The 22,096-nt window shown below is 27.5% G+C and overlaps 1 protein-coding gene across 3 annotated transcripts in view; it reads right to left on the bottom strand.

Annotated features, from left to right (window-relative positions):
- twin (CCR4-NOT transcription complex subunit 6-like twin) overlaps window positions 1–22,096 on the bottom strand; it is a 122,159-nt gene that overhangs the window by 57,183 nt on the left and 42,880 nt on the right. For 2 of the 3 annotated variants that reach the window (XM_067268753.1, XM_067268754.1), the window contains one exon: window positions 16,675–16,773. In XM_067268753.1, the coding sequence (XP_067124854.1) occupies window positions 16,675–16,773 (99 nt within the window). Of the gene's footprint in view, window positions 1–146; window positions 891–16,674; window positions 16,774–22,096 lie in introns of those variants that run through there. The other variant, XM_067268755.1, reaches the window with a different exon arrangement.

The following is a 22,096-nucleotide window of genomic DNA, read 5'->3' as shown; positions in this document are numbered from 1 at the left end:
TTGATAATTGGCCAGATCTTTTTTCCTAATTTGCTATGGCTCTTTCTCTATTGTTACTTCGCATACGTAATGTTAAATAATCGATATGATTTATAAAAAGCGCACAAGTTTATAAGTATTTTTTATTTATTTATCGATAAGCTTACCGGTTTTGATTCCGTCATTACTATCACAGTCGTCTTCGGATGAACAGTAATTTTCATTGACGTATTTTCGATAACATAATGGTTGATATGGTTGTAAAGTGACGATGCTTCCTGTTTTTTTACCTCTTCTCCTCCTTTTTCTCGGTTTAATCACTCTGGGTAAACTCGTGTCTGATGTAGTCGAAGAATCTTCCGATCCGATATTCACCTTATCGGGCCAACTATAGGGATTTGGGGGACTGGCCGAAACGTATAGCTGATTGCCGGTGAGATAAAATAATCCTCGATCGTCGGGTGATTCCGCAGGTGGGACAATAAGAGGGGCACCTTGAGCGTGTATAGCCAATCTGCTGTAGGGCTGAGAAACATCGGTCGGTGGTGTCTGTTTCCCTAAAACACCGGCATAAATCGGAAGACCCGTCCAACCTTTCCGTCCGTGACTTATAAGGCATGAACCGATGTATTTTTGTACGTTGTGGACATCGGGTTGTGGACCCATGGTCCAAAAACTGGATGATAAACACACTGACGTCTTCAATCCATGATTAACGACATGAGCATATTTACAACATACAAGACTAACTACACTAGATGCTATGAAAATGTACTGAGCCTCGTTACAAGCAACCAACAAGCAACACCACGTGACGAAGAGGCGGCGCTTATTTCGTATCGTAACGCACCACGTGGTTGTGGTTACGATTACATCACAGAACCGTACTCCTGTTCGGCGAGATTTATTAACGAAACGTATCCATCTATCAACCTAATTAATATTAACACATTTACAAATATAAAGAAGTATAAACGCGAATACGGTTTTTTTTAACATAATCTACTATATTATGATAAAATAATAAAGGGCATCATGATTATGGATATAAGGAAGAAAATAGGTTTTGAGGTCACAATTCATTTGGAACGGAGGATAATGGTCTGATTACATCAAGTTGTTTGGGTGATTCCCAAGGTTAGATCGAATGATGTGGGTCAATCGAACACCTTTTAATTCATACACTAATAAAAACAATATAATCGCTCGTTAGTAATAGATTAATTTGGGCAAAAATTAGATAAATTTGCAAAATTACACGAATCTCACAAACCTGTTAAAAACAGTAGCTATTGAGATTTCTTTCTACAAGATTTCTTTCCTAATCTTTCCACATTAAAAAATTCCAGTCTTCCGGTGTGTGAATATATATACACATATTGTGAAAAGCCGGACTCGATCAGGAAAAAGTTTTTTCTTTTAACTAAGGGTTATCTAGAGCGCGCCCTAAACTCGATATCCTAATATAGCGCCTACTCTGATACCGATTATAGAGACAACAGAAATAGCTAATGACCTTAAATATGACTATAATTCGATGAAATTTTAAATGCGTTTATTATTCGAATAAAGATGATCTTCCTTAAACTTTGTTTGAAGTAAGGCAAACTACATAAATTATGAAAAAAATAATTATTATTATACAGATATATAATGGATTTAAAGGTTTGAAGATATTACATTCTGTAAACTACATTTATCTGCTTATTCTGAAATTATCACCACAGTTTTGTATCACAAACTTGAAAATGATATTTATAATTCTATTAAAGAACCATGAAATTCATAAATGAATTTTTCAATACTGTAAATGAAAGAAATTTTAAAATAATTACTTAGCATTCACACAATGAATTTTACTAATATTCAAGTGTAATAAAATATAAAATTTCAAAATAAATTTGAAAATATATATATAAGCAGGTAACCTTGAACAATAAATTTGTTTTCTGTATAAAAGTTTATTAAGTTAAATTAATAATATATTAATGTTATTAAAGGATTTATTTACATTTTAAAAATATTCATGCAGTTACTTATCCTTTGTATACCAAATTTAAAATTTAATATAACTTTCATAATTAGAAATAATTTGTTATGCATCCCTGAATTTTTCTTTTATCATATATGAGTAATCATTTACAGTAGAATACTGCATTCAGAACATAAAGATTAGTCTATAACTGCACTATCTATGTGATAATATTTATTGATTATTAATTTTTTTTATTTAACTTATCAATGACATCAAGGATAAAAATTAATTTATTACATATTCATTTATTTGTGAAATGTAACAGCTTTAACTTTCACATTTTTGTTCAAAAATGTACATCCAAAATTTTGCAATATTAAAATATTAATTATGCAACAATAGAGCTTACTACATACTTCAAGGAAAATATTTTTTTGTTAACTATATTTCTTCACTTTAAAAACATTTTTCTATCTGCTCATTTATATTAAGCCTACATAAAATAAAATTTTACTAGATTTTATACATCACAGCCTGGAGCTAAAAACTGTGACTCATGTATAATTAGATAATAATTATTTACTTCTTTTTAGCACAGAAAATGACTTTATCATATATCATATCAGTTAATTCTGTATTATTTCATTTACTCTAAAATATTTAGTAGTACAGAAAAATAAAAAGCTATAAAAATATAACTAGTTTTGAAAAACTGTTGGTATTACTAGCTTTTCTTGTGTGTATATATATATATATATATATTTTTTTTCATTAAAAAAACAGCCAAGTTTTATCATATTTATAAATCTTTTTAATTTGCCTTTTTTTTACTTATAAAACCTATGACCTATATACATTTAATGTAAGATTACAACACTAAACAGTGTTGAAGGCAAGGAAGGAGAATAAGGTCAATTTAGTTACTAATACATAGATAGATTGGTACATCACCCATGTGTGAAAGAAATACGATATAGTTAGTGATTAAGATAAATTCTGCCTTGGCACAAAAAAATTTTCCTTATTATTTTGGTAAGCACTTTAACCATTAAAATAGAATAAATACTAGATGAATATAAATACACACACTCTTGTCTATTGTTTATTTGAATGAAAAATGTAAGACATGATATAACATATGTCACTTTGAAGTTGTAATGTATTTCTTTAATAGGGATAATTTTATTATAACCCAATTAAAAATAAATTTCACTTATTCTATTAAAAATGACAAAATAAAATTTATTCTATTAAGTAACATGATTAAATTTTATTTTATTTTTTTTTCAAATTTATCTGAGTTTTGAAATTAGTTTTCACTAATTAATCATGATGTTAAATAAATTAATTACATTAAAAACTTTGTAATTTAAAATTTAATCTAAATATAGCTCTAAAGCTCTTGAAATGATCTATAAATATTATTTCAAGCTGTATTTAAAAATACCATTGAAATACTACAAAATTTACTAATTATTGGACTACAGAAATATTTATTATAACCATACAGAACATATTTATTTTACAGTAAGGATTACAGGGGAAAAAAATAATAACAGCCTTAGAATTACTTCAAAAATTAAAAATGGCATTTACTCAATATGACATTCTATTTAAAATTACAGCTTTAAGAGGAAAAACAATAGAAGTTTCATCAACCAAAACAAATATATAATTACTTTATATATAATGTAAAATAGAATATATATTATTCATAGAAAAAACTAAATTATTCTAAAATCAATAAAATAAAAAGATGCTAATGACTAAAGATTTTAATGAAATACTAAGAAAGATAGTTTTGTTCTCCTATCTAATCAAATATATTAAGGAGCTTTAATACTTCTACCACTGCTCTAGTATATTAAAAAAAAAATTAAACTATGATTTCTGATTAATCTAGTGATCAAATTACAGCTTGTAATAAAAATCTATTAGTTATATCATAAGGTTACTTCAGATATATATTTAAAAACATTATGTTAAGTAAAATAAAATTATTTTATATTCATAATTTTTAAAATAAATTTATACATAAATATTATATTTATAAATTATTTAATATATAATCAATTTTAGTTTAAAAAATCTTCATTAAAGTAAATAGAAAAACAAATGGAGGTTCTCAAGTACTTTCAGACTGCATTAATCCACTTTAAGGGGGGAAAAAATCAGAAGCATGAAAGACAAAAATTTAACCTCAACTAATCATTCTTAAACAACACTTTCTAATTCAAAGTTAATAATAATAATAATTTAGAAATTATCATAAAAAATGAACACATTTCAAAGAAAAAAAATATATAAATTTTGTTTAAATTTGAGCTTGAAACAATTAAGATAGTGATCTCACTTAACTGCTTTCTAATGTTTATTAAATATCAACTTTAAATTTTGCAATAGCATCTAAAGTATGCATTTTGCCAATATGAAAATAAATATATTGGGATTATTAATACAGTTAAATGAGACATTTTTCTTGAAGGTATATATCATATCATCTAAAACAATATAGGCAGGCATAAGGAACATAAAATATGCATTTTTATTTTTACTTTTTATTTTAAGAATGGTTAGTTCAAAAAGCAATGAAATGATAACTACATTATTCTTTCCTATAAGAAAGCTGAAGTTTTCATCTCAAAATTACTAATGTTAGCTTTAAGCTGTTGCAAATTAAAGTAAACAACAGAAAATTATGTACCAATGTGTCTATCAAAAGAAAGAAATCAAGATGGAAAGAGAAATAAACTTGACCCAGATAGAAACTGAACTAGATCTTAAAATTACATTGAATGCACTAAAAATGAGAACCAAACCAGGGACAGGCACTCTCTCTCTAGATCTCAATTTTTTAAATAAACACTGTCCACTGATGACCTGTAAAAAATTTTTTGTATCCTGTTAATACTATAACAATTAATACATTCATGGTTCTAATGCTGCACAAATAATTGCATACTTATTTAACAAATAACTAAATTCCTTATAAATTCAAGAACAAAACTTTAATGACAGTAATATTTTGTCTTGTTGAAAGACATTCAGTTTCAATACATCTTCAGATTCATAAAAGAACTTCATGGTTTCCAACATATCAAATATTTTGTGCAATTTTTAGGGCTCATCTATTTATTAAAAAACTTGACATTCTGATATGTATATATTTTGTCATAATTCTTCAAATATTTAAAAGTTATGTATATTGTAACTTGTTTAAGGTTACAGTTTAGTTTTGTTTATTTACAAATCATTCATTAAGTTATTCTATTAACTATTTTAACATAGAACCTTGAATCTTCTTATCAAACTGAATTTGAATTTAACTGTAACAATGTAAATTATTATTTATTAAGCAATATAATGATGATAAAAAAGAATTTTAAAATATATCTGACATAAGAGTTTACAATTTCATTAAAAAAAAAAAAAAAAAATTATAATTTGGAGATTTATAAAAATCTTAAAAATTTGTTTATTACTCTTGTTGTTACTTGAAATGCTTAAAACTTTGTTTTTAATAACAATTATTGTAAATATCAGTAAAACATTTAAAAGATATCTCCTGCTCTTCCATTTCATTTATATCTGAAAGCAATAGCTGTCCAGTTTGTTTCATGGTACCAGTTCCTGGATTAAATTACCGATTAGAATATTCTGGTCACCAGTATTGTTCTGATTGTATAAAAAGCTTGATATTACAACAAATTATTCCATTAACGTGTTGCAAGGAAAACTGTGGAAAAAAATTAGTTATAGATGACATTCAGAACATATTGGGTAACAATGAAGATGAAATGAGAAAGTTACTGGATTTTTCACTTAGAGCATATGTCAAACAAAATATCATCATATATTTATATATGTACAGTACAATACATAAATAATATCCTTTTAAGATTATTTTTATAATATATCTATTAGTTAACAAATTAAAAAATATTACGTCATCAGCTGCTAAGATATAATACATATTTCATATTAAGTTTTTAATTTAAATTTGAATATTTGAGAAATTTTATGTTTCTTTCAAACTTTAGTATGTGAAAAATCTATTTATATAAATATCAAAAGGAGCAAAAAAGTATCAAATTTATATTAAAAAATTTATAAAAAGAGTGTTTTAACTACTTTACTCTCCAAAAAATTCACAATATGTAATGGGAAAGTGTTACATTTTTCTAAAAGATACAATACTTTTCATTTCTGTATCCCATTTTCTCTATCAAAACTATATTGAATAAAAACTGCAGAAAGAAAACTTCCTAACTAAGAATCATACTTATTAATGATTAGGAATACAAATAATTTATTATTATTTTCATGTAAAAAATTTATACAATAAATTGTCCTTTAGTATTTAAACTTCAGTCTAATGCAATAAAAATAACTTTTTTAAATAAATCATCTGTATCATTAAAAATCATGAACAACAAATGAGAATTTTAAGTTAATGTCTTCAATGATCTTTTTTAATAGTAGTAGACTTTTTACAAATTTTATAGTTAAATGAATCTATAAAACTATAATTTATAATTTAATCTAAATTTTATAGTTAGATGATTTATTTTTGATATATTTTTCTTCATATAGTAAATTTCTAAAAATGTTCAATAAATGACTGCTGAAAAAAATTTACATGACATGGGCCTAATAAAATTGACAGAGAAAGAATTTATTAAATATTAAAAACTAAACATATATAATAGAAAATAAAATATTTATTATAAATATAGTTTATAAAATTTTTATTACATATCCAAATAGACTTTAAAAATCTTAATTGAACTGTCTTTTATTTTACTTAATGTAGATGTCTGAAACTGAATTCCTTTTTCATAAGCAAAAAGTGGGAAAATGTTTTTTTCTCTAGTTTTTTGCAGAAAATATAAATGATATTAACATCCACTCAATATTCTGCTTAATTTCCAGTTTTTTTGATTCACATTCTATTTGTATTCTTTTACTTTTTATTTTGAAATTATAAGATTTGTTTTATTCATAAGTTCTTGTAAATATCTTTCAATAATTAAATAAATGTATGAGGATAAGTTTAATGCATAATTATATATTTTTAAATTATAGTAAAAACAAAATAAATATGCAAATAACTATGTCATATAAAAAGTCTAGATTTAATTCTTAGGAATTAATTATAATGTAAATGGGAAATCACAATAGAAATAAATGAATAAATTTGGAAAATTTTAGTCAGTGAGAGTTTCTGATCCAAAATATTGAAAAATTTTTCTTGTCTTCAGTCTCAGAAAAATAGCTCAAGACTTGACACTAAGCAGTTTAAACAAACTTACACTAAACAGTGACAAATTACTCTAAATCCAATGTTTTTAGTCTATTTGTAGATCGTCATTAAAATCAGACAAATTCAAAAATAGGATGTGTTTGATCATTAGGTTTAGAATAATCTATTTGATATTGAGTTTTTAAATTTGAGACTTTTATAAAATTAAATTTAAAAATAAACAAAAAAGTGTCAAATTTATTATAATTTTTAGTTTCATTAAAATGAGTGTTGTATCATAGACAATGATTAAATTTTATTATGAACTAATAAAACTTTTTAATGACAACAAATAATAATGTTATATTTATTGCAATTTCATAGATATATTTAAAAAAAAAACACAGATTAAATACAATATCATCATAAGATTAATATAACTATAAACTAACAGCAAAAAAATCATTATATATAATAAACATATATATTATAATGCCCTCCTCCAAGTCAGTTCATTCACACAATTATCTTTCTTATCAGTTAATTCTAAGACAAACAAACATTTTGTTCGTATTTAAACAGAAGAACATTCGAATACTTTTCCATTTAAATTTAAAACAAAATACACTAAATAAACTAATACAATAAGGATGTAAATAATACAGTAAAATAAAAAATAACAAATGTAAAATAAAATAAAAATAAATACACAAAAAATGTCTCTAAGTATAAGGGCAGGTGAAGGCTAAGAATTTTAGTGTTTTAAATTTAAATGTAAAAGTATTCAAACATTCTGCCGTTAAGTTAAAATACATTCGAATTTCGGTTGCATCTGAAGATGGCCTATCATATTGGGTTGAAAACGTTAATGTTTGTTTAATAAACATTTCTCAGCATCAGGTGTTTGATGATTTATTAAGAATTTGATATCATCACATAAACATGTCATTTAACAAGTTAACACTAATATATATGCTGAAGACATTGTAAGTATTTTATTACAGACAACTGAAGTGAACCAGAATGACATCCTGAATTTCTTCAATTGGAAAAGAACTGAGATTAATATGTATGAGAATTTTAGCTCAGATATGATCATTTTAAATGGCAGATAAGATAAACTGTATCTTCAAGTCTGGCAACTTTAATGCCATGATGTTGACAGTTAAATCAATTATGGCTGACTCATAAGCAGAAGGAAACAAGTTACTTTTACAGTTAGGCTATACCAAATTATTGAGCAGTACTACAGTTTCTCTGTCTAAAAAGAAGAAATATCTGATTCATCACTTAAAAATATACAGGCCGTATGGTATAAACTTTCTCAAGAAAGAACCATCATCAGTCTACTATTTTACAAAGATTTGTAATCTTTGTAAAATAGTTAGGGTGATTATGTTTCACAACATTGCATTGCAGGGTTTCCCATGCATTGCTGTGAGGCAAAAAGAAAAGATATTCAAGTATGGTAAGGAAAAGACAGAAATAGGAAATAAATAGTAATTTCCAGGATTTGGAGTCTCAGGAACAGAAAAATTCTGAGACAAACCCTAGAAGTAATTCAAAAATTCGTCTGAATAATAAAATCATAAATTTTATAAAAACATTTGTCATTACCACCAAGAAAAAAAATACACTTTTATTTCTGTCAGGTTAAAAATTGGTTCAATAAAATTGTAAAGTAAAATAATATATATTATACAAAATATTAAATAAAATGTTCTAGATAAGATTAATAAGACATACTACTATTCTGAACCAGCTGAAAAACAGTTTGGATTTCTTACAAAGATATTGTAAACTATTCTATGATCTTATCAAAAATAGCCATTATCGATGCAAACAATATTTATTAAATGCCATTGTTATTAATTCTATGAACATATAGAAAGTATAAATTCATGAAAAAGAAATATAATCGTAACATAGCAAAAGGAAACATAACATTTGTCTCCCAGCTTTGAATTACTTTTCATTTTTATATTAAACTCGTTCTGTAAATTATTATTACTTTTTAGGCATTTTAAGATAAAAATACTATACAGTTTAAAAACTTAAAGATATGATCAATATTCAATTAGTTTATAATCATTAAAAAGTGTCAAGGTTTGAGATAATACTTTTTTTTTATATTATAGTTTCAAATCAACTAGATATCCTTGTTACCTCTTAACATTTCTTCTTCTTTGAAGTACAGTGGAACCTTGCTTAACGAGCATAATTCGTTCCAGAACCTTATCATAATGAGAAAAACTCGTTAAGAGAAACAATTTTTCCCACAGAAATTAACGTAAAATATGGTAATTCATTCCATGCCGAAAAAATATTCAAATACTGTATTTACTTGCGTATAAGACAAAGTTTTTATTCATTTTTTACTGCTTTAAAAACCTAGGTCATCCTATATGCAAGAGCAAAGGATCCTTTGTGTTTTTGCAATAATTTTTGTGAACTGTGTATAGTTCATGCTGCCATTATGGCAGAGCGCTATCGAAGTCAAGGTGAATGTCACCTTTAAAGAGATGATCTGAAAATAGCTGGTCACTAAGCAATGATTATAAATGTAGTTACTTCATATTTGTTAAATTGGTATTTTTAATGAATATTTGTACATTCTGAATCATTAAAAATAAACTTTTTCCTGTCATGTGTATTATAATCTTTTGGTTTTGTTACATAAGTATCAGGTGTGTGGAAAAGCAATCTTCAAAAGCTGATAGCAGTCATTCAGAAAATACCGCATTTTAAATTCACTTGATGGATCAGAGGACAATGCTTTGTGGAGTAAGAGTGAAAAAGAAGAGAATTGTAATGAAGCTTTAGAGGGCGAGTCTGAGTAGACAAAAGGTGATAGCATCAAGAAAACATAGTTGTTTGCCTTAATAGTTGTTTGAATGCATTTGATGATAATTTATTTGTGATGTTAAAACAAAATAAAATTAGAATTGTATTAATAAATCTAATTTTCTTTACTTTGATCTTTAAAGTCACATCTCGTTCTATATGTGAGATTGTTTTATACATGAGTAAATACAGTATTTTATGTATAATGTTTATTCAAAGAAAATTATACAATATACATTGTTAAGGAGCATGAATCATCGTCATCTTTTCTTCTAGCACGGAATGAACCAACCTAGAATGTGAATTCGATTTGAGGAAAACAAAAAAATTACAGATAATAGCATGATGGAGCATGTACACAATCCGGGACTTCCCTCTCCTTGTCACTTGTTATGTAAAACTTCGCTCAGTAAGCGAGTCATTTTAAAAAAATTTGATTGCTTGTTATGCAAGGTGCTCGTTAAGCAAGATTCCACTGTATATAGAGATAGCCAACAGAAATTTTTAGTTAGTTTTTAGGAAAACATCTGTTCATCATTTTAATGCCATAAAATTAAAATCCAAAAAGAAAAAAAATTTTTTAAATATGTTCAATATTGGATAAATGCCAACATACTAAAACAAAATTCATGGAGGGATACTACTGACTTTGATAGATGTTGGTGTGTTTTTTTTTCTTTTGTAAGTGTGATCTGTGATATGAATTTAAAAAAAAATTAAAAAACTGCTAGTTTACTATAAAAAATGTTTTTCATAGTAAACTACATTTAATTAATATTCTTCTATTTCATGGGGAGTTAAACTGGATTCCAGTCCTTTGCAACATCCTACCTAGTCCAGTAATAAAGAGCACTTGGATACACAAAAAAGAAAAAAGATGACCTCATAAAGCGACAACAAGAGAAAGTGACAGAATCTTTATTAACTATGGAACAAAATTACAATAAAGATAAAAAGTAATGAACTTTTAACATTCCATAAGTCAGAATAATGAAAAATCTAACTTGTATGACTATTTCAATATTGTATCTAATGTATAATCTGAGACTAAAATTAATTATTCTCTAATATATTTACAAAAATTAATGCAAGTAAATTTTACTAATTTAAATAATCAATTAAAGCAGATATTCAAATTCTAAAAGATGACAATAATAATGTGAGAAGAATATGCAAAAAATTTAAAAGAATATGCAAAATGTAGAATTTGAGAATGACAAAGTGACAATAAAATGTTTTCATAAGATTTAAATTTAGATCAAATTACAGAAAACAACTTGTTTTTAGATCAGTAAATAACTATATCTCAAAATTAGATTACTCTGTTGAACAATTGTATAGATTCATTATCTATTTATTTTGCTAATATTCATGGTTATTTAAACTCATTTCTTTATAAGTCAATAATATATAAATACAATAGACTTTCAAATACAGTAAACCAGCACCCATGGAGATTTGTAGATGCTGAATAAATGTAGTTTCTGGTTGTTTGAGAATTACTATTAAAAATAGGCCTAACTAATACTATTCTCCATACTACACCATAAACTTTGTATTGACTTCATATTGACATTGAAATACAGTAATTAAAAGCAAATTAAGATAAACTTAATATAATACAGTTTTATTATAAAAACAGCTTTGTGAATGCAGTGTGAAAGTTTAGTTAAATGGCAGTCAATAAATTGGGAATGGGAGACAAAACTGTGGTGTATAAAACAAGAGCTTATTCGCAGCACAATGTGCCAAGTTTAAACTTACATTTCTATTAGAAATTAATTTTAATTTAATTTTTATTTAAAGTATTATTTTTAATTTTTTCAGTTGCTCAACTTCTGGTTAATAGAGAGAGTACTGTATTCTATTATTGAAATTCTTTAAATCAAAATTTAATGTGTAAATTGTTGAAGCAAAATGTTCACAAGGTCCAGGTAGACCTAAAGGAGAAAACCTATTGAAACCATCACTAGGTACCGTATTTTATGGACTATAAGACGCACTTTTTTCTTCGAAAAATTGCCTCCAAAATTCAGGTGTCTCTTATAGTCCGTAGCATCTTATAGGTATTTTTTAAAAAAAAATTGCTTAAAATTAAGGTGCGTCTTATAGTCCATAAAATACGGTAAATCAATTACTCTACATAATGGTTCAAATAGAATAACAATTCTAATTAAATTACAAAATTATTTGATCTGTGGGAATATTTTCATTCTTTGTTTTTTTTCCCTTACTGGGAATTTGAAGAAAATTTCTGTAAACAGTTTAGAATTAATTAAATATTATCAAGAGAATTTTGATCATATAATTTGAATGGGAAATTTAAATGGAAGCATAGGTAACCTTCAAAATCCATATTATTATGGTTCCAATAATAGAATTAAATACAAACAAATCTCTCTTGATAATAAGTATTCATTCGTTATGAAGTCAAACTTTTGTATTTTAATATAAAAAAAAAAAAAACGTTTTCAAATTGTAGACTTGTTCTTAAGGGTTCATTTTCCTGTTATTTTCAAATTATAATATCAAAATTTTCTTACCTGCTAGGAAAGAGAGAGACCAATTAAAGATGAAATGGCAGATAGAAATTGAAGTTATGTCAGATAACAGTAAATTGAAAAAAATTTAAATAATTTTAATATTCCAAATAGTAGGGATTTAAATGATGTAATCAGAAATTTTCAAAACCATTTTAGTTTCTGTTTGATTGAATCAGCTACACATAATTTAGTCTATAAATCATGGCATTTAAGATTCCAATTAAGGAATCTATGGTTGAATGATGAATGCAGTTTATTTTGTTTACTGATCTGTTCTTTACTTAGCTCATGGCAGAATACTAACAATCATAAATTTAATTTAATTTAATAAATAGAAAACAGTAAATTTTTCAAAAACTTCCAAAAGTTATTTAACCTGGCTCCAATTTTTATAGATAGTTGGTTCCATCCCTTGAAGAAACAGATTCAGGGAAATTTTATCAACACATTACAAATAGATTATCTCACAAAATTATCAACTGGACAACAATTTTACTTTACAGAAATTAAATTCAGCTCTTTCTCAATTATGTAATGATTTTGCTCTGGGCCATAACAACATATCTGAACATTTAAAAATATTCCTACAAACTAAACAAAAATTATTAAATTGGTATAACATTTTTACATTACAGTTGATTCCAGATAACTGAAATAAAATAATTTATATTGTAATCTGTAAGAAAGGTGCAGGTGATAATCCTGATAATTATACACCAATATTTCTTTTGACTAATTTTCAGGGCTGTGGAGTCGGAGTCGTGGAGTTTTGGTATTTTAGCTGGAGTTGGAGTCGTCAAAAATCCCCCGACTCCGACTCCTTTTCACTCTCCCAACTTGTTATGTATGTAAAAAACAAAGTATTTCAATCGTGTCACATTTGACTCTCCGAGTTTTTTTTTTTTTTTTTTTTTGCAAATCTCTACGTTTGGAGATCTCTCAAACCCAAAAAATGTCAAATAAAGGGAAAAACTCACGCGTCCACATGCGTATGTTGGTGTCTAATTTGTTTAATTTCTTTATTCTGCTCTGAACTATTAAACAATATCTCAGAATGAGTAAAGTTTAAGAAACAAAATTTGGCACAGTAACATGTGTATAAAGGGCATTAATGCTATTAAATTTTGGTTCTTTATTAAAAATCGACAGGGTAGAGACATAGAAGGGGTCATGTGTCATATCTCCAGTGTGGTCGGACTTAACAAATATTTTACTTGTTATTAGCATTCACAATCTTATAATATAATCAAGATGGGTTAATAATAATAATAATACTGTAATAATAATGAGAAGCTCAGAGTTCAAATGGTTAAGAGTTGAAATTTGGTACACAGTAAGGATACATCATAAGAATGTACACTAAGAAAGAATTTTTCGAAATTCCTCTCGCGGGGGGAAGAGGTAGAGGGTTAAGGATCACCCCGAAAAACTCCGTTTCTACCGTGCTATTTTAGATGCGGTGTTTTGCGTTTTTGTGAACATACTTTTAGACCCATCAAAAAATTCTTTAATTAGTCTCGGAAGAGAGAGGACCTAATTCTTGCACCCAGTGAAAATGGGTAAAATCGGCTATAATCTAAATATCTTAATCTTCATTATATTCAGTAGATGTGTCAAATTTTAATGTTTAATTAATTTTTTAAAATCGTTTTATTTTGTATTTTTTTAAAAAAATGACCAGAATCGTCGTCATTATTACTTTCCCGGCTGTTATACTGTAAGGCCTATAACAAAGGAAAAGAATGACGATCAGTCAAAAAATGATTTTCTCAGATTTTTACGCTTTTGGACTCGGGAAGCCTTGAAATGTATAGACGTGCAAAAGCATTCGGGGTTTTTCTGTACACACGGATGTTAGAATGTGTACCAACCGATTTAGTTCAACCATTTTCAAGCTTAACTCCTGTGTGCCATCCGACTCCGATTTAAAATCGTGCCTCCCAAACAGTCTAACATTCATACATACAGAAAAAAAAAAAAAAAAAAAAAAAAACGAATCTTTTGCAAATCTCGACATTTCGAGGTGCCCTGAGTCCAAAAATGCAAAAATTTGGGGTGTGATCATTTTTTGAACTATCACTACACTTTTCCTCTGTTATATATAACAACAGAAAAGTAAAAATTATCGTACTGACTCATTACTTAGAGGCATATTTTAGCTTTGGAATAAACAAGTTTCTACGTTCTATCTTTATTAGAACTATATTTGTTGATGCTAATATTCTGAGGTCACGTGATGACGTCAGATTTTCGGGCCTACTTTGTTAACAAGTCTGCCCTTGGTCGGAGTCAAATCATAAGAAAAAGTCGAAGTCAGAGTCGTGTAAAAATCTACCGACTCCACAGCCCTGCTAATTTTGCAAAAATATTTTGTCAATGCTTAAAACAGACTGATTCATTAAATAACTGAGACTTACTAGGTGTTCAGCAATTTGCTTTCATTAAAAGAAAAAGACACTGTCTTTTTCTTTTAATGAAAGAATAAATGCTGAATACTCTGAATTCAGCATTTATTCTTTCTGGATCTTATACAACTTAGAGCAGGCCTCGGAAACCTCTGACCTGTGAATTACCAAGGAACCCATTTCATAATTTCAAGTGACCCACTTGAGTTCTGAAAATAAAGTATAATATATACTTTATTTTTGAATAAATTCAAGATATTACAGAAAGATTTGGAAAAATCAGAAGATTATGATCTTTCCATGATATCAACATGTTGGGCTTCACTTCCTACAAAGTTTTCATCTCTGAAAAAAGTTGGCTTTGCCATTTTCTCTGCATTCGGTTCAAATTATATATGTGATCAAATATTTTCACACATGAAATTTATTTTAAGTAAGAACAGGAGCAGCTTAACTACCGAAAATTCAGATGCTTGTATTCGTCTTAAAATGATGAACTATAAGCCAGACTTGACTAAATTGATGTCACAAGTTCAGCATCAGGGGAGCCATTGATATCGAAGAGAAAAATAAAGTTCATTCAGTTATGTTTGTTTTTATAATAATTATAACTTTAATTTTTATGTTTAAAGCGTATTGTAATTATTTTTTCAAAAAAATGTATCTTATTATTCACCAAAAAAGACTGTTTTAAAATGAAAATACCACTGGCCCGAAACATCTTAATACACACATTTTGTTGATTTTGACCCACAGCCAAAAAAGGTTGCTGACCCAACAGTATTAAAATCTAAATCACATTCTTTGGCTTTTTTTTGCTAATCTTTCCAAAGTTTTTGATAGTTAATATAAACAGACTGATTAATAAGTTGATTAAACTAAATCATTAAATGAATATGAATAAATTTCAAGGAAAGTTTTTCTTCAAATTTCAGATTTGTATTTGGAAGCAAGAGAAATTTAATGATCATGTGAAAGGTTTCAGAGACCTTCTATAAGGTGATCCTCTTACGCTATCTTTTTATATTTCTTATATATATGGAGGAACCATTTATCTGTGTTTTGGAGCCATCCTCCTCCTTTTGAAAATCTTAATTTTCAATTAAGTAATATTAATTTCAAGAGATCTTTTTCTTCATGATAATTTTTAAATGTATCAGTTTTTCTCTGGAGATTGATTTGGATTTTGGTATGAGAAATTATAACCATGTCATCTGAATATGATAAGTAGGTCAGTTTGTAGTTGGCAACATGAATATTATCTTATTATCTAAAGCAAAATTCAGAAAGTATAATTGAAAATTGCTGCATATATATATATATATATATGCAGCAATTTTCAATTATGTTTGTATATATATTATATATTCAATTATGTGTGTGTATATATATATATATATATATATATATATATACACACCAGCTAAAATATAAAAGATTTAAATTGCAGAGAAAAAATACTTTAATGTAAGTACAGTACTAAAGAATGATTTGTTGTGCTAGTATAAATATGTAACATTCGTAAAAACTAGCTGTTCTTTTTTCTTTGCTAGAGCAACATAATTTTGTATTTATCTTCAAATAAGGGTAATTTTCTGTACATCTTAAAAAAATTTATCAAACACACATTTATTATTATATAACATTATTATTGCAGCAAATTAATTTTAAGTAAGTTTGAAATACCTGAAAGATTATCTAGAAGAAATGATAGCAACTTCTGAGTCCCATTTGATTCACTATAAATGACATAAAGTTCAGGAGAAAGTGGATTGCCTTTTAAACCTAAAAAACAAACAATATGTAACCTAAAAATGGTTTAACACAAAAAAATAAATATATAATTAGATTTTTAAAAAATAACATTTAAAAATAGATAATAAATTTTCTATTTAATTTCACTGTTCACAGTGTAATTTGTATCTACTGAGAACAACAATCAAAGATTTGATAAATACCGTCTTTACAAAATAATTTAAAATATTCAAAAATTATATTAACATTCAACTTAATTTTTCACTTTTTAAAATTGCTTTAAATTAGAACTAAAATTAAAATTTTAGAATTATTTTAAGAAATTAAGAACTCTATATTTCATATAAAACTCTTATTCTATGGAAGAACCCCAATAACATGAATATGTAAGTTAAAGCAATTAACGATATACAATTCTTAAATTTCTTATATATAATTTTTAATTTTAAATAGAAAAAACACAAAACAATATAACTTTTATATTTTTTAAGAATTATTTAATTAAAAAACTAAGTAATTAAAATAGTCTATCAGGTGGTAGTCTCTTTAATCCGAATAACGGTAGACTGTCTCACAGCTAAATATAGCCTATATGACCATTTAGCTGTGAGACAGTTTACCGTTATTCGGATTAAAGAGACTACCACCTAATAAACATAAAATACAGCTACTAAAGCAAATTTAATAAAATATTCTAATACACTACAATCTTATATCTTATCTTATAATTCCCTGACCAACTTTGTCCAAATTCCCTGACCCTCACATTTCTTACAGTGTGGAATATTGACATAATAAAACATCATTTTATTTACTGTGAACACAGTGCATCTATCCCTCTTTTTGCATAGATGATTTGTTTCAAAGATACTGCCACATTAAAAAAATACAGTACATACATCCTGTAGAAAAATGTTTGATAGAATCCACAACTTCAATGTAATAAAAAAATAAGCAATTTACAAACAAAACATGAGCTTTTTATTTTACCATCATTTATCATTATTATTTGTATGTAAATCTAGTAAATACAACATAGCATAAAATCAATCAACAAACAATATTCTTTGATATACAAATAGTACTGTACTGTGTTAAAAATAAACTCTTGACTTAGAAATATTTTAAAACCACTCTTTCAACAAAAAGAGTAACCTTTTTAAACAGCAACATAATTTTAACAAAAAGTTAAATTTAAAAATTGTCAAATAAAACGTTTCTTCCCTCGTAAAAAAATCAATCATGTAAAAAAAGAATTAGTTTTCTTTTGTGAACCACGTTATTTCAAAATTGCATAAAAATAGATTGTACATAAAGAGGATAGGTATAAGTTATACTATAGCTTCTCTAACAAATGCATCTAATTTATTGTAAAACCTTTTTATTTTTTTACAAAATGGACAATCAAAATACAGATAATTAGAAAATAAAAAATTAATTACAGTTCACAAAACATGAACTATTATATTAATGTAGTTTTTACTTTTTCTCCTCAAGTGTATTTATTTTCATTTCAATCTCTTTTTCTTCCTTTTTGTGTTCTTTCCTTAACATTTTCTTGTGTTGTTTTAAATCCTTAAGTTGTTGTGTAAGTTTTCTTTTTTCTTCAGCCCTGAATGAATGTTGCTTCTGAATATATTTTTTCTGTTGCAAAGATGCAATATATCACTGTCTAGATCCTCTGACTGTTAAATATAGACCTGAAAATGTTGTTATTTGATCAATACCACCTGCAAAATGGATCCCATCATAAACTAAGTGTTGAGCAACTAAACTTTCTTCCTTAAGATTTTCACCTCAACAGTGATTTGTTAACCAAGAAACTACTCTCAACACTTGCATTCCCATGTGAGAAAAAAAGAGAAATTTTGATAATACAGTAGAGTATCGATTATCTGACTCAATTGGGGACTGGGGTTGGTCGGATAACTGAAAAGTCGGATAAACGAAAAGTATGAAAAAAATACATTATTAGTATAGTGTATTAGGCCTGGTTTAAATACTAGCCTCCCTTTCATGGTCGAGCCAGTGCTGCCAACTAAAACATGCAAAAATTTAACAAAAATAATATTAAAGTAGCCAAGACATAACCAAATATTGTGCACCACATCACTAGTGGACATTTGAATTTGCCGACTAGAACGCAGTCAGTTAACCGATAAATCGGTTAATCAGGGGTCGGATAATCGATGCTCTACTGTAGATCATAGATCTTGAAGTTGCCTATCATCATCCATAATTTCACAATAAAATGTATCCAGACCATCATCACCACTCCTTTCAGATATGAAGTCCTCAAACTTTAGAATACGGTTTTATGGACACTATTGCAGAGTATATCATACTGTTCTTTTGTTTTGACAGCACATTTCTCATCAATCCTGTTTGTATCATGTAGAACCTCCAGTAAAACATTGAAATAGAATTTTTCAATATTTGATTGCATTTTAATAATTTCTGGGTCTAAGCTGTTCAAAGCCTTCACACATTTGTACTTGACAGGTTCCTTTTCAATAATCTTTTGTGTCATCACTTTCAACACATTTCAATGATCTCTTATAAAACACAGAATATCTTTGTCACTTATGCTTACTTTCAATTCTTTTAAAACCATCTTTGCTCCAAAACCAATATCCAAATTCTTCAGATGTATCAAGTTTCCATTAGCATTTAAATCTACTTTTAGAAACTGCTTGTCAGTGACCCTGTCATTTTTCAAAAACTTTTTCATTAGGTTCATTAATAATTGAACAACGGCTTTATAAAGATAGGATGCAAGAGGCTTGTTGCTCTGAAATTGGGTGAGAAAGCTCTCACTTCGTGTACATATTGACTAAAAAATAAAATTTTAACTTTAATAAAGAGATCATTAAGTGCCTGTCTCAAGAATGTAGCCACCTTGCTGGCTTTCAACTTTGTACTGTTGTTTATGTATCTCTTCACAGATTCAACAACTTCTGCTGCACAATCTAAGCACTCTCCATTCTCCAACCACCTTGTTGAACCAAACTTTTTGGGAAATAATCTGCTTCCACTTATAGCAATGTATTTCAGCACACCGAGTGGATGAATCTTTTAGCAAATAGTACAAATTCTGTAGCAGTGGTAACAAATTCCAATCTACTACTTTAAAACCAGCTTTTACAGCACATGTGGTTCCCATTCTCACAAATGATTTACCAACATTCTGTGTCTCCATGTGATCTTCTAATTTATTCAGAAAACTTATGTTTACATTTGGTCCATCCATACAGATATAAAGAATTTTTGCTAGATCAAGATGAATGTCTGAAAGGCCATTGAGAAATGCAGAGGGAAGATCATCTGCTGTACTATTATCCAGAAAGACACTATTTAAATATCTGATCATAACCTTATCTTTACTCTTGTCCCAGTATTTTATCACAAGATCCATTTGAGTTCTTTGAGCAATGTTGTTTAGTGATTCGTCAAAGGAGATAGTAATATTATTGTAACTTGTAACAGCATCAATCAATTTTTCTCTGAAATAATGGGCTAGGCCAAGGTCGGCAACCTTTTTGGGGGTTGTGCCAAATGATTTTCACAAACTTGTACTGAATGCCAACGTAATTCCACGAATTTTATTTTGATATTTTATTTTGAAATATTTGTTCTACTCATATGTTCTTAGAAATTAGAACTCAGAATTCTAGTTCATTGAATAGGGCACATTCACAGTTCATGCAATTTATTACAATGGCTTTGTGTGTCTTTTACAGTTCCCAACCAAGAATTGAATTCTGGATGAATAGCTGGATCCAGCCATTGGAGATTAAACCTCATTTGTTTCTGTGCCATTATAATTTAAGAATGTAGAAAAACACAAACCTTCAATAATAATATTAAAAGACAGATGAACCAGATCAGATAGCAATATGTAAGACTTGTTTTGTACAACACTACGTAAAATATTCAAACAACATCCAATCTGCATCTGCATATACAGTGAGCGTCGTTTATCCGAAAGCCGGTTAACCGAAAGCTTTCCAGTCAGACTGTGTCGTGCTGAATCGAACGTTTTTGATACTAGATTAACTTCTAAAGTATAATTTTTTTGTTTTTATATTTTTCAATATATTTATTTTGTTTGTACAAAATAAAAAAATGATTTTTAACGATACAATAGCTTCGATTATTATTATAAAAATTTTCGTTAGGGTTAAAATCAACGAAAATTCAACACGAAGCGACACGCAACGGAGAGAAAATTTCAACATCGGATAGGTTAATATATTTTTTCGTACATAATCGGTTATCTGAACAACCCCAGTCCCCAATTGATTTGAATAAATGATGTTCTACTGCAGGGGTGGCCAACTTTTGTATACATAAGATCTACTTTTTATCTTAAAAATGTGTCGCGATCGACTTGTCATAGGCATAGTGTAAATGGGGAGGAGGAGGTGTGAAATAGAGAGGTTTCATGTCAACATCACGAGTGACGTCACGAGCATGCACAATTGTCCAGTGCCATCTTTGTGACTTGTTTATGTTTTGTGTGTGTTCACGTGCACTTTAACTAGAGTTTTAGTGTTGTTTTTTTCGTCGCGAATATCACTATGGTGATTTGTTGTGTAATTGGGTGTAATGCTAGTTCACTCAAGAACAAAGGAACATCATTTTTTAAAATTCCCAGGATTATTTGTCATCAAGGATCCCAAACTGAGGAGCTTTTACAACGAAGGCAAACTGCATGGCTCTCGAGAAATAACTGGAAAAATTTCGATACGAACGAAGTGAATATCAATACAAGAGTTTGTCAGAAACATTTCATTTCACTATTTACATTAATAAATACTAAGTTGTATTTTAAAATCTAAAAGAGTTTACTGATTTGCTTATATTAATTTAGTTAGGTATAGTGCATTTATAAATGAATAACTAATGTAATTTCAGGCTTTAGCTAGTGCAAACTTATAAACATTACACGTTAAAACTAAAAGCAAGTAGGCTTATTATTTGCTATTTTCAACTAGAAAATAAAAGTACTGAACAATTTGAATTAAAAAAATTGCCACAGCTGTTTTTAATTAGACTTTTTTACTTTCAGACAAAAATTCTTAGTTAAGAAATATGTAAAAACGCTAGTTTAAAGAAACAAAAGAAAACATATCTTTCCAAGCAATATTACTTCACTGTTATTCATTACTTTTACTTTTATATCAGGAGAAACCCAGCCACTTGTTAAATAGTTATGAGCCTCTAAAGATTTATAAGCTTTCATTTGTGACAGGGTGTAGAAATTTGTTGTCAAAACCAAATAGTTTATAATGTCACCAAATTCTACTTTTGGTCACAACTCTTGATCTACAACGAAGTCTGATAAACTGGC

This window comes from Centruroides vittatus, unplaced genomic scaffold, assembly GCF_030686945.1.
Source record: "Centruroides vittatus isolate TY-2023 unplaced genomic scaffold, ASM3068694v2 contig_3343, whole genome shotgun sequence".
Classification (NCBI taxonomy): domain Eukaryota; kingdom Metazoa; phylum Arthropoda; class Arachnida; order Scorpiones; family Buthidae; genus Centruroides; species Centruroides vittatus.
This window is presented reverse-complemented; position numbering and strand designations above follow the sequence as displayed.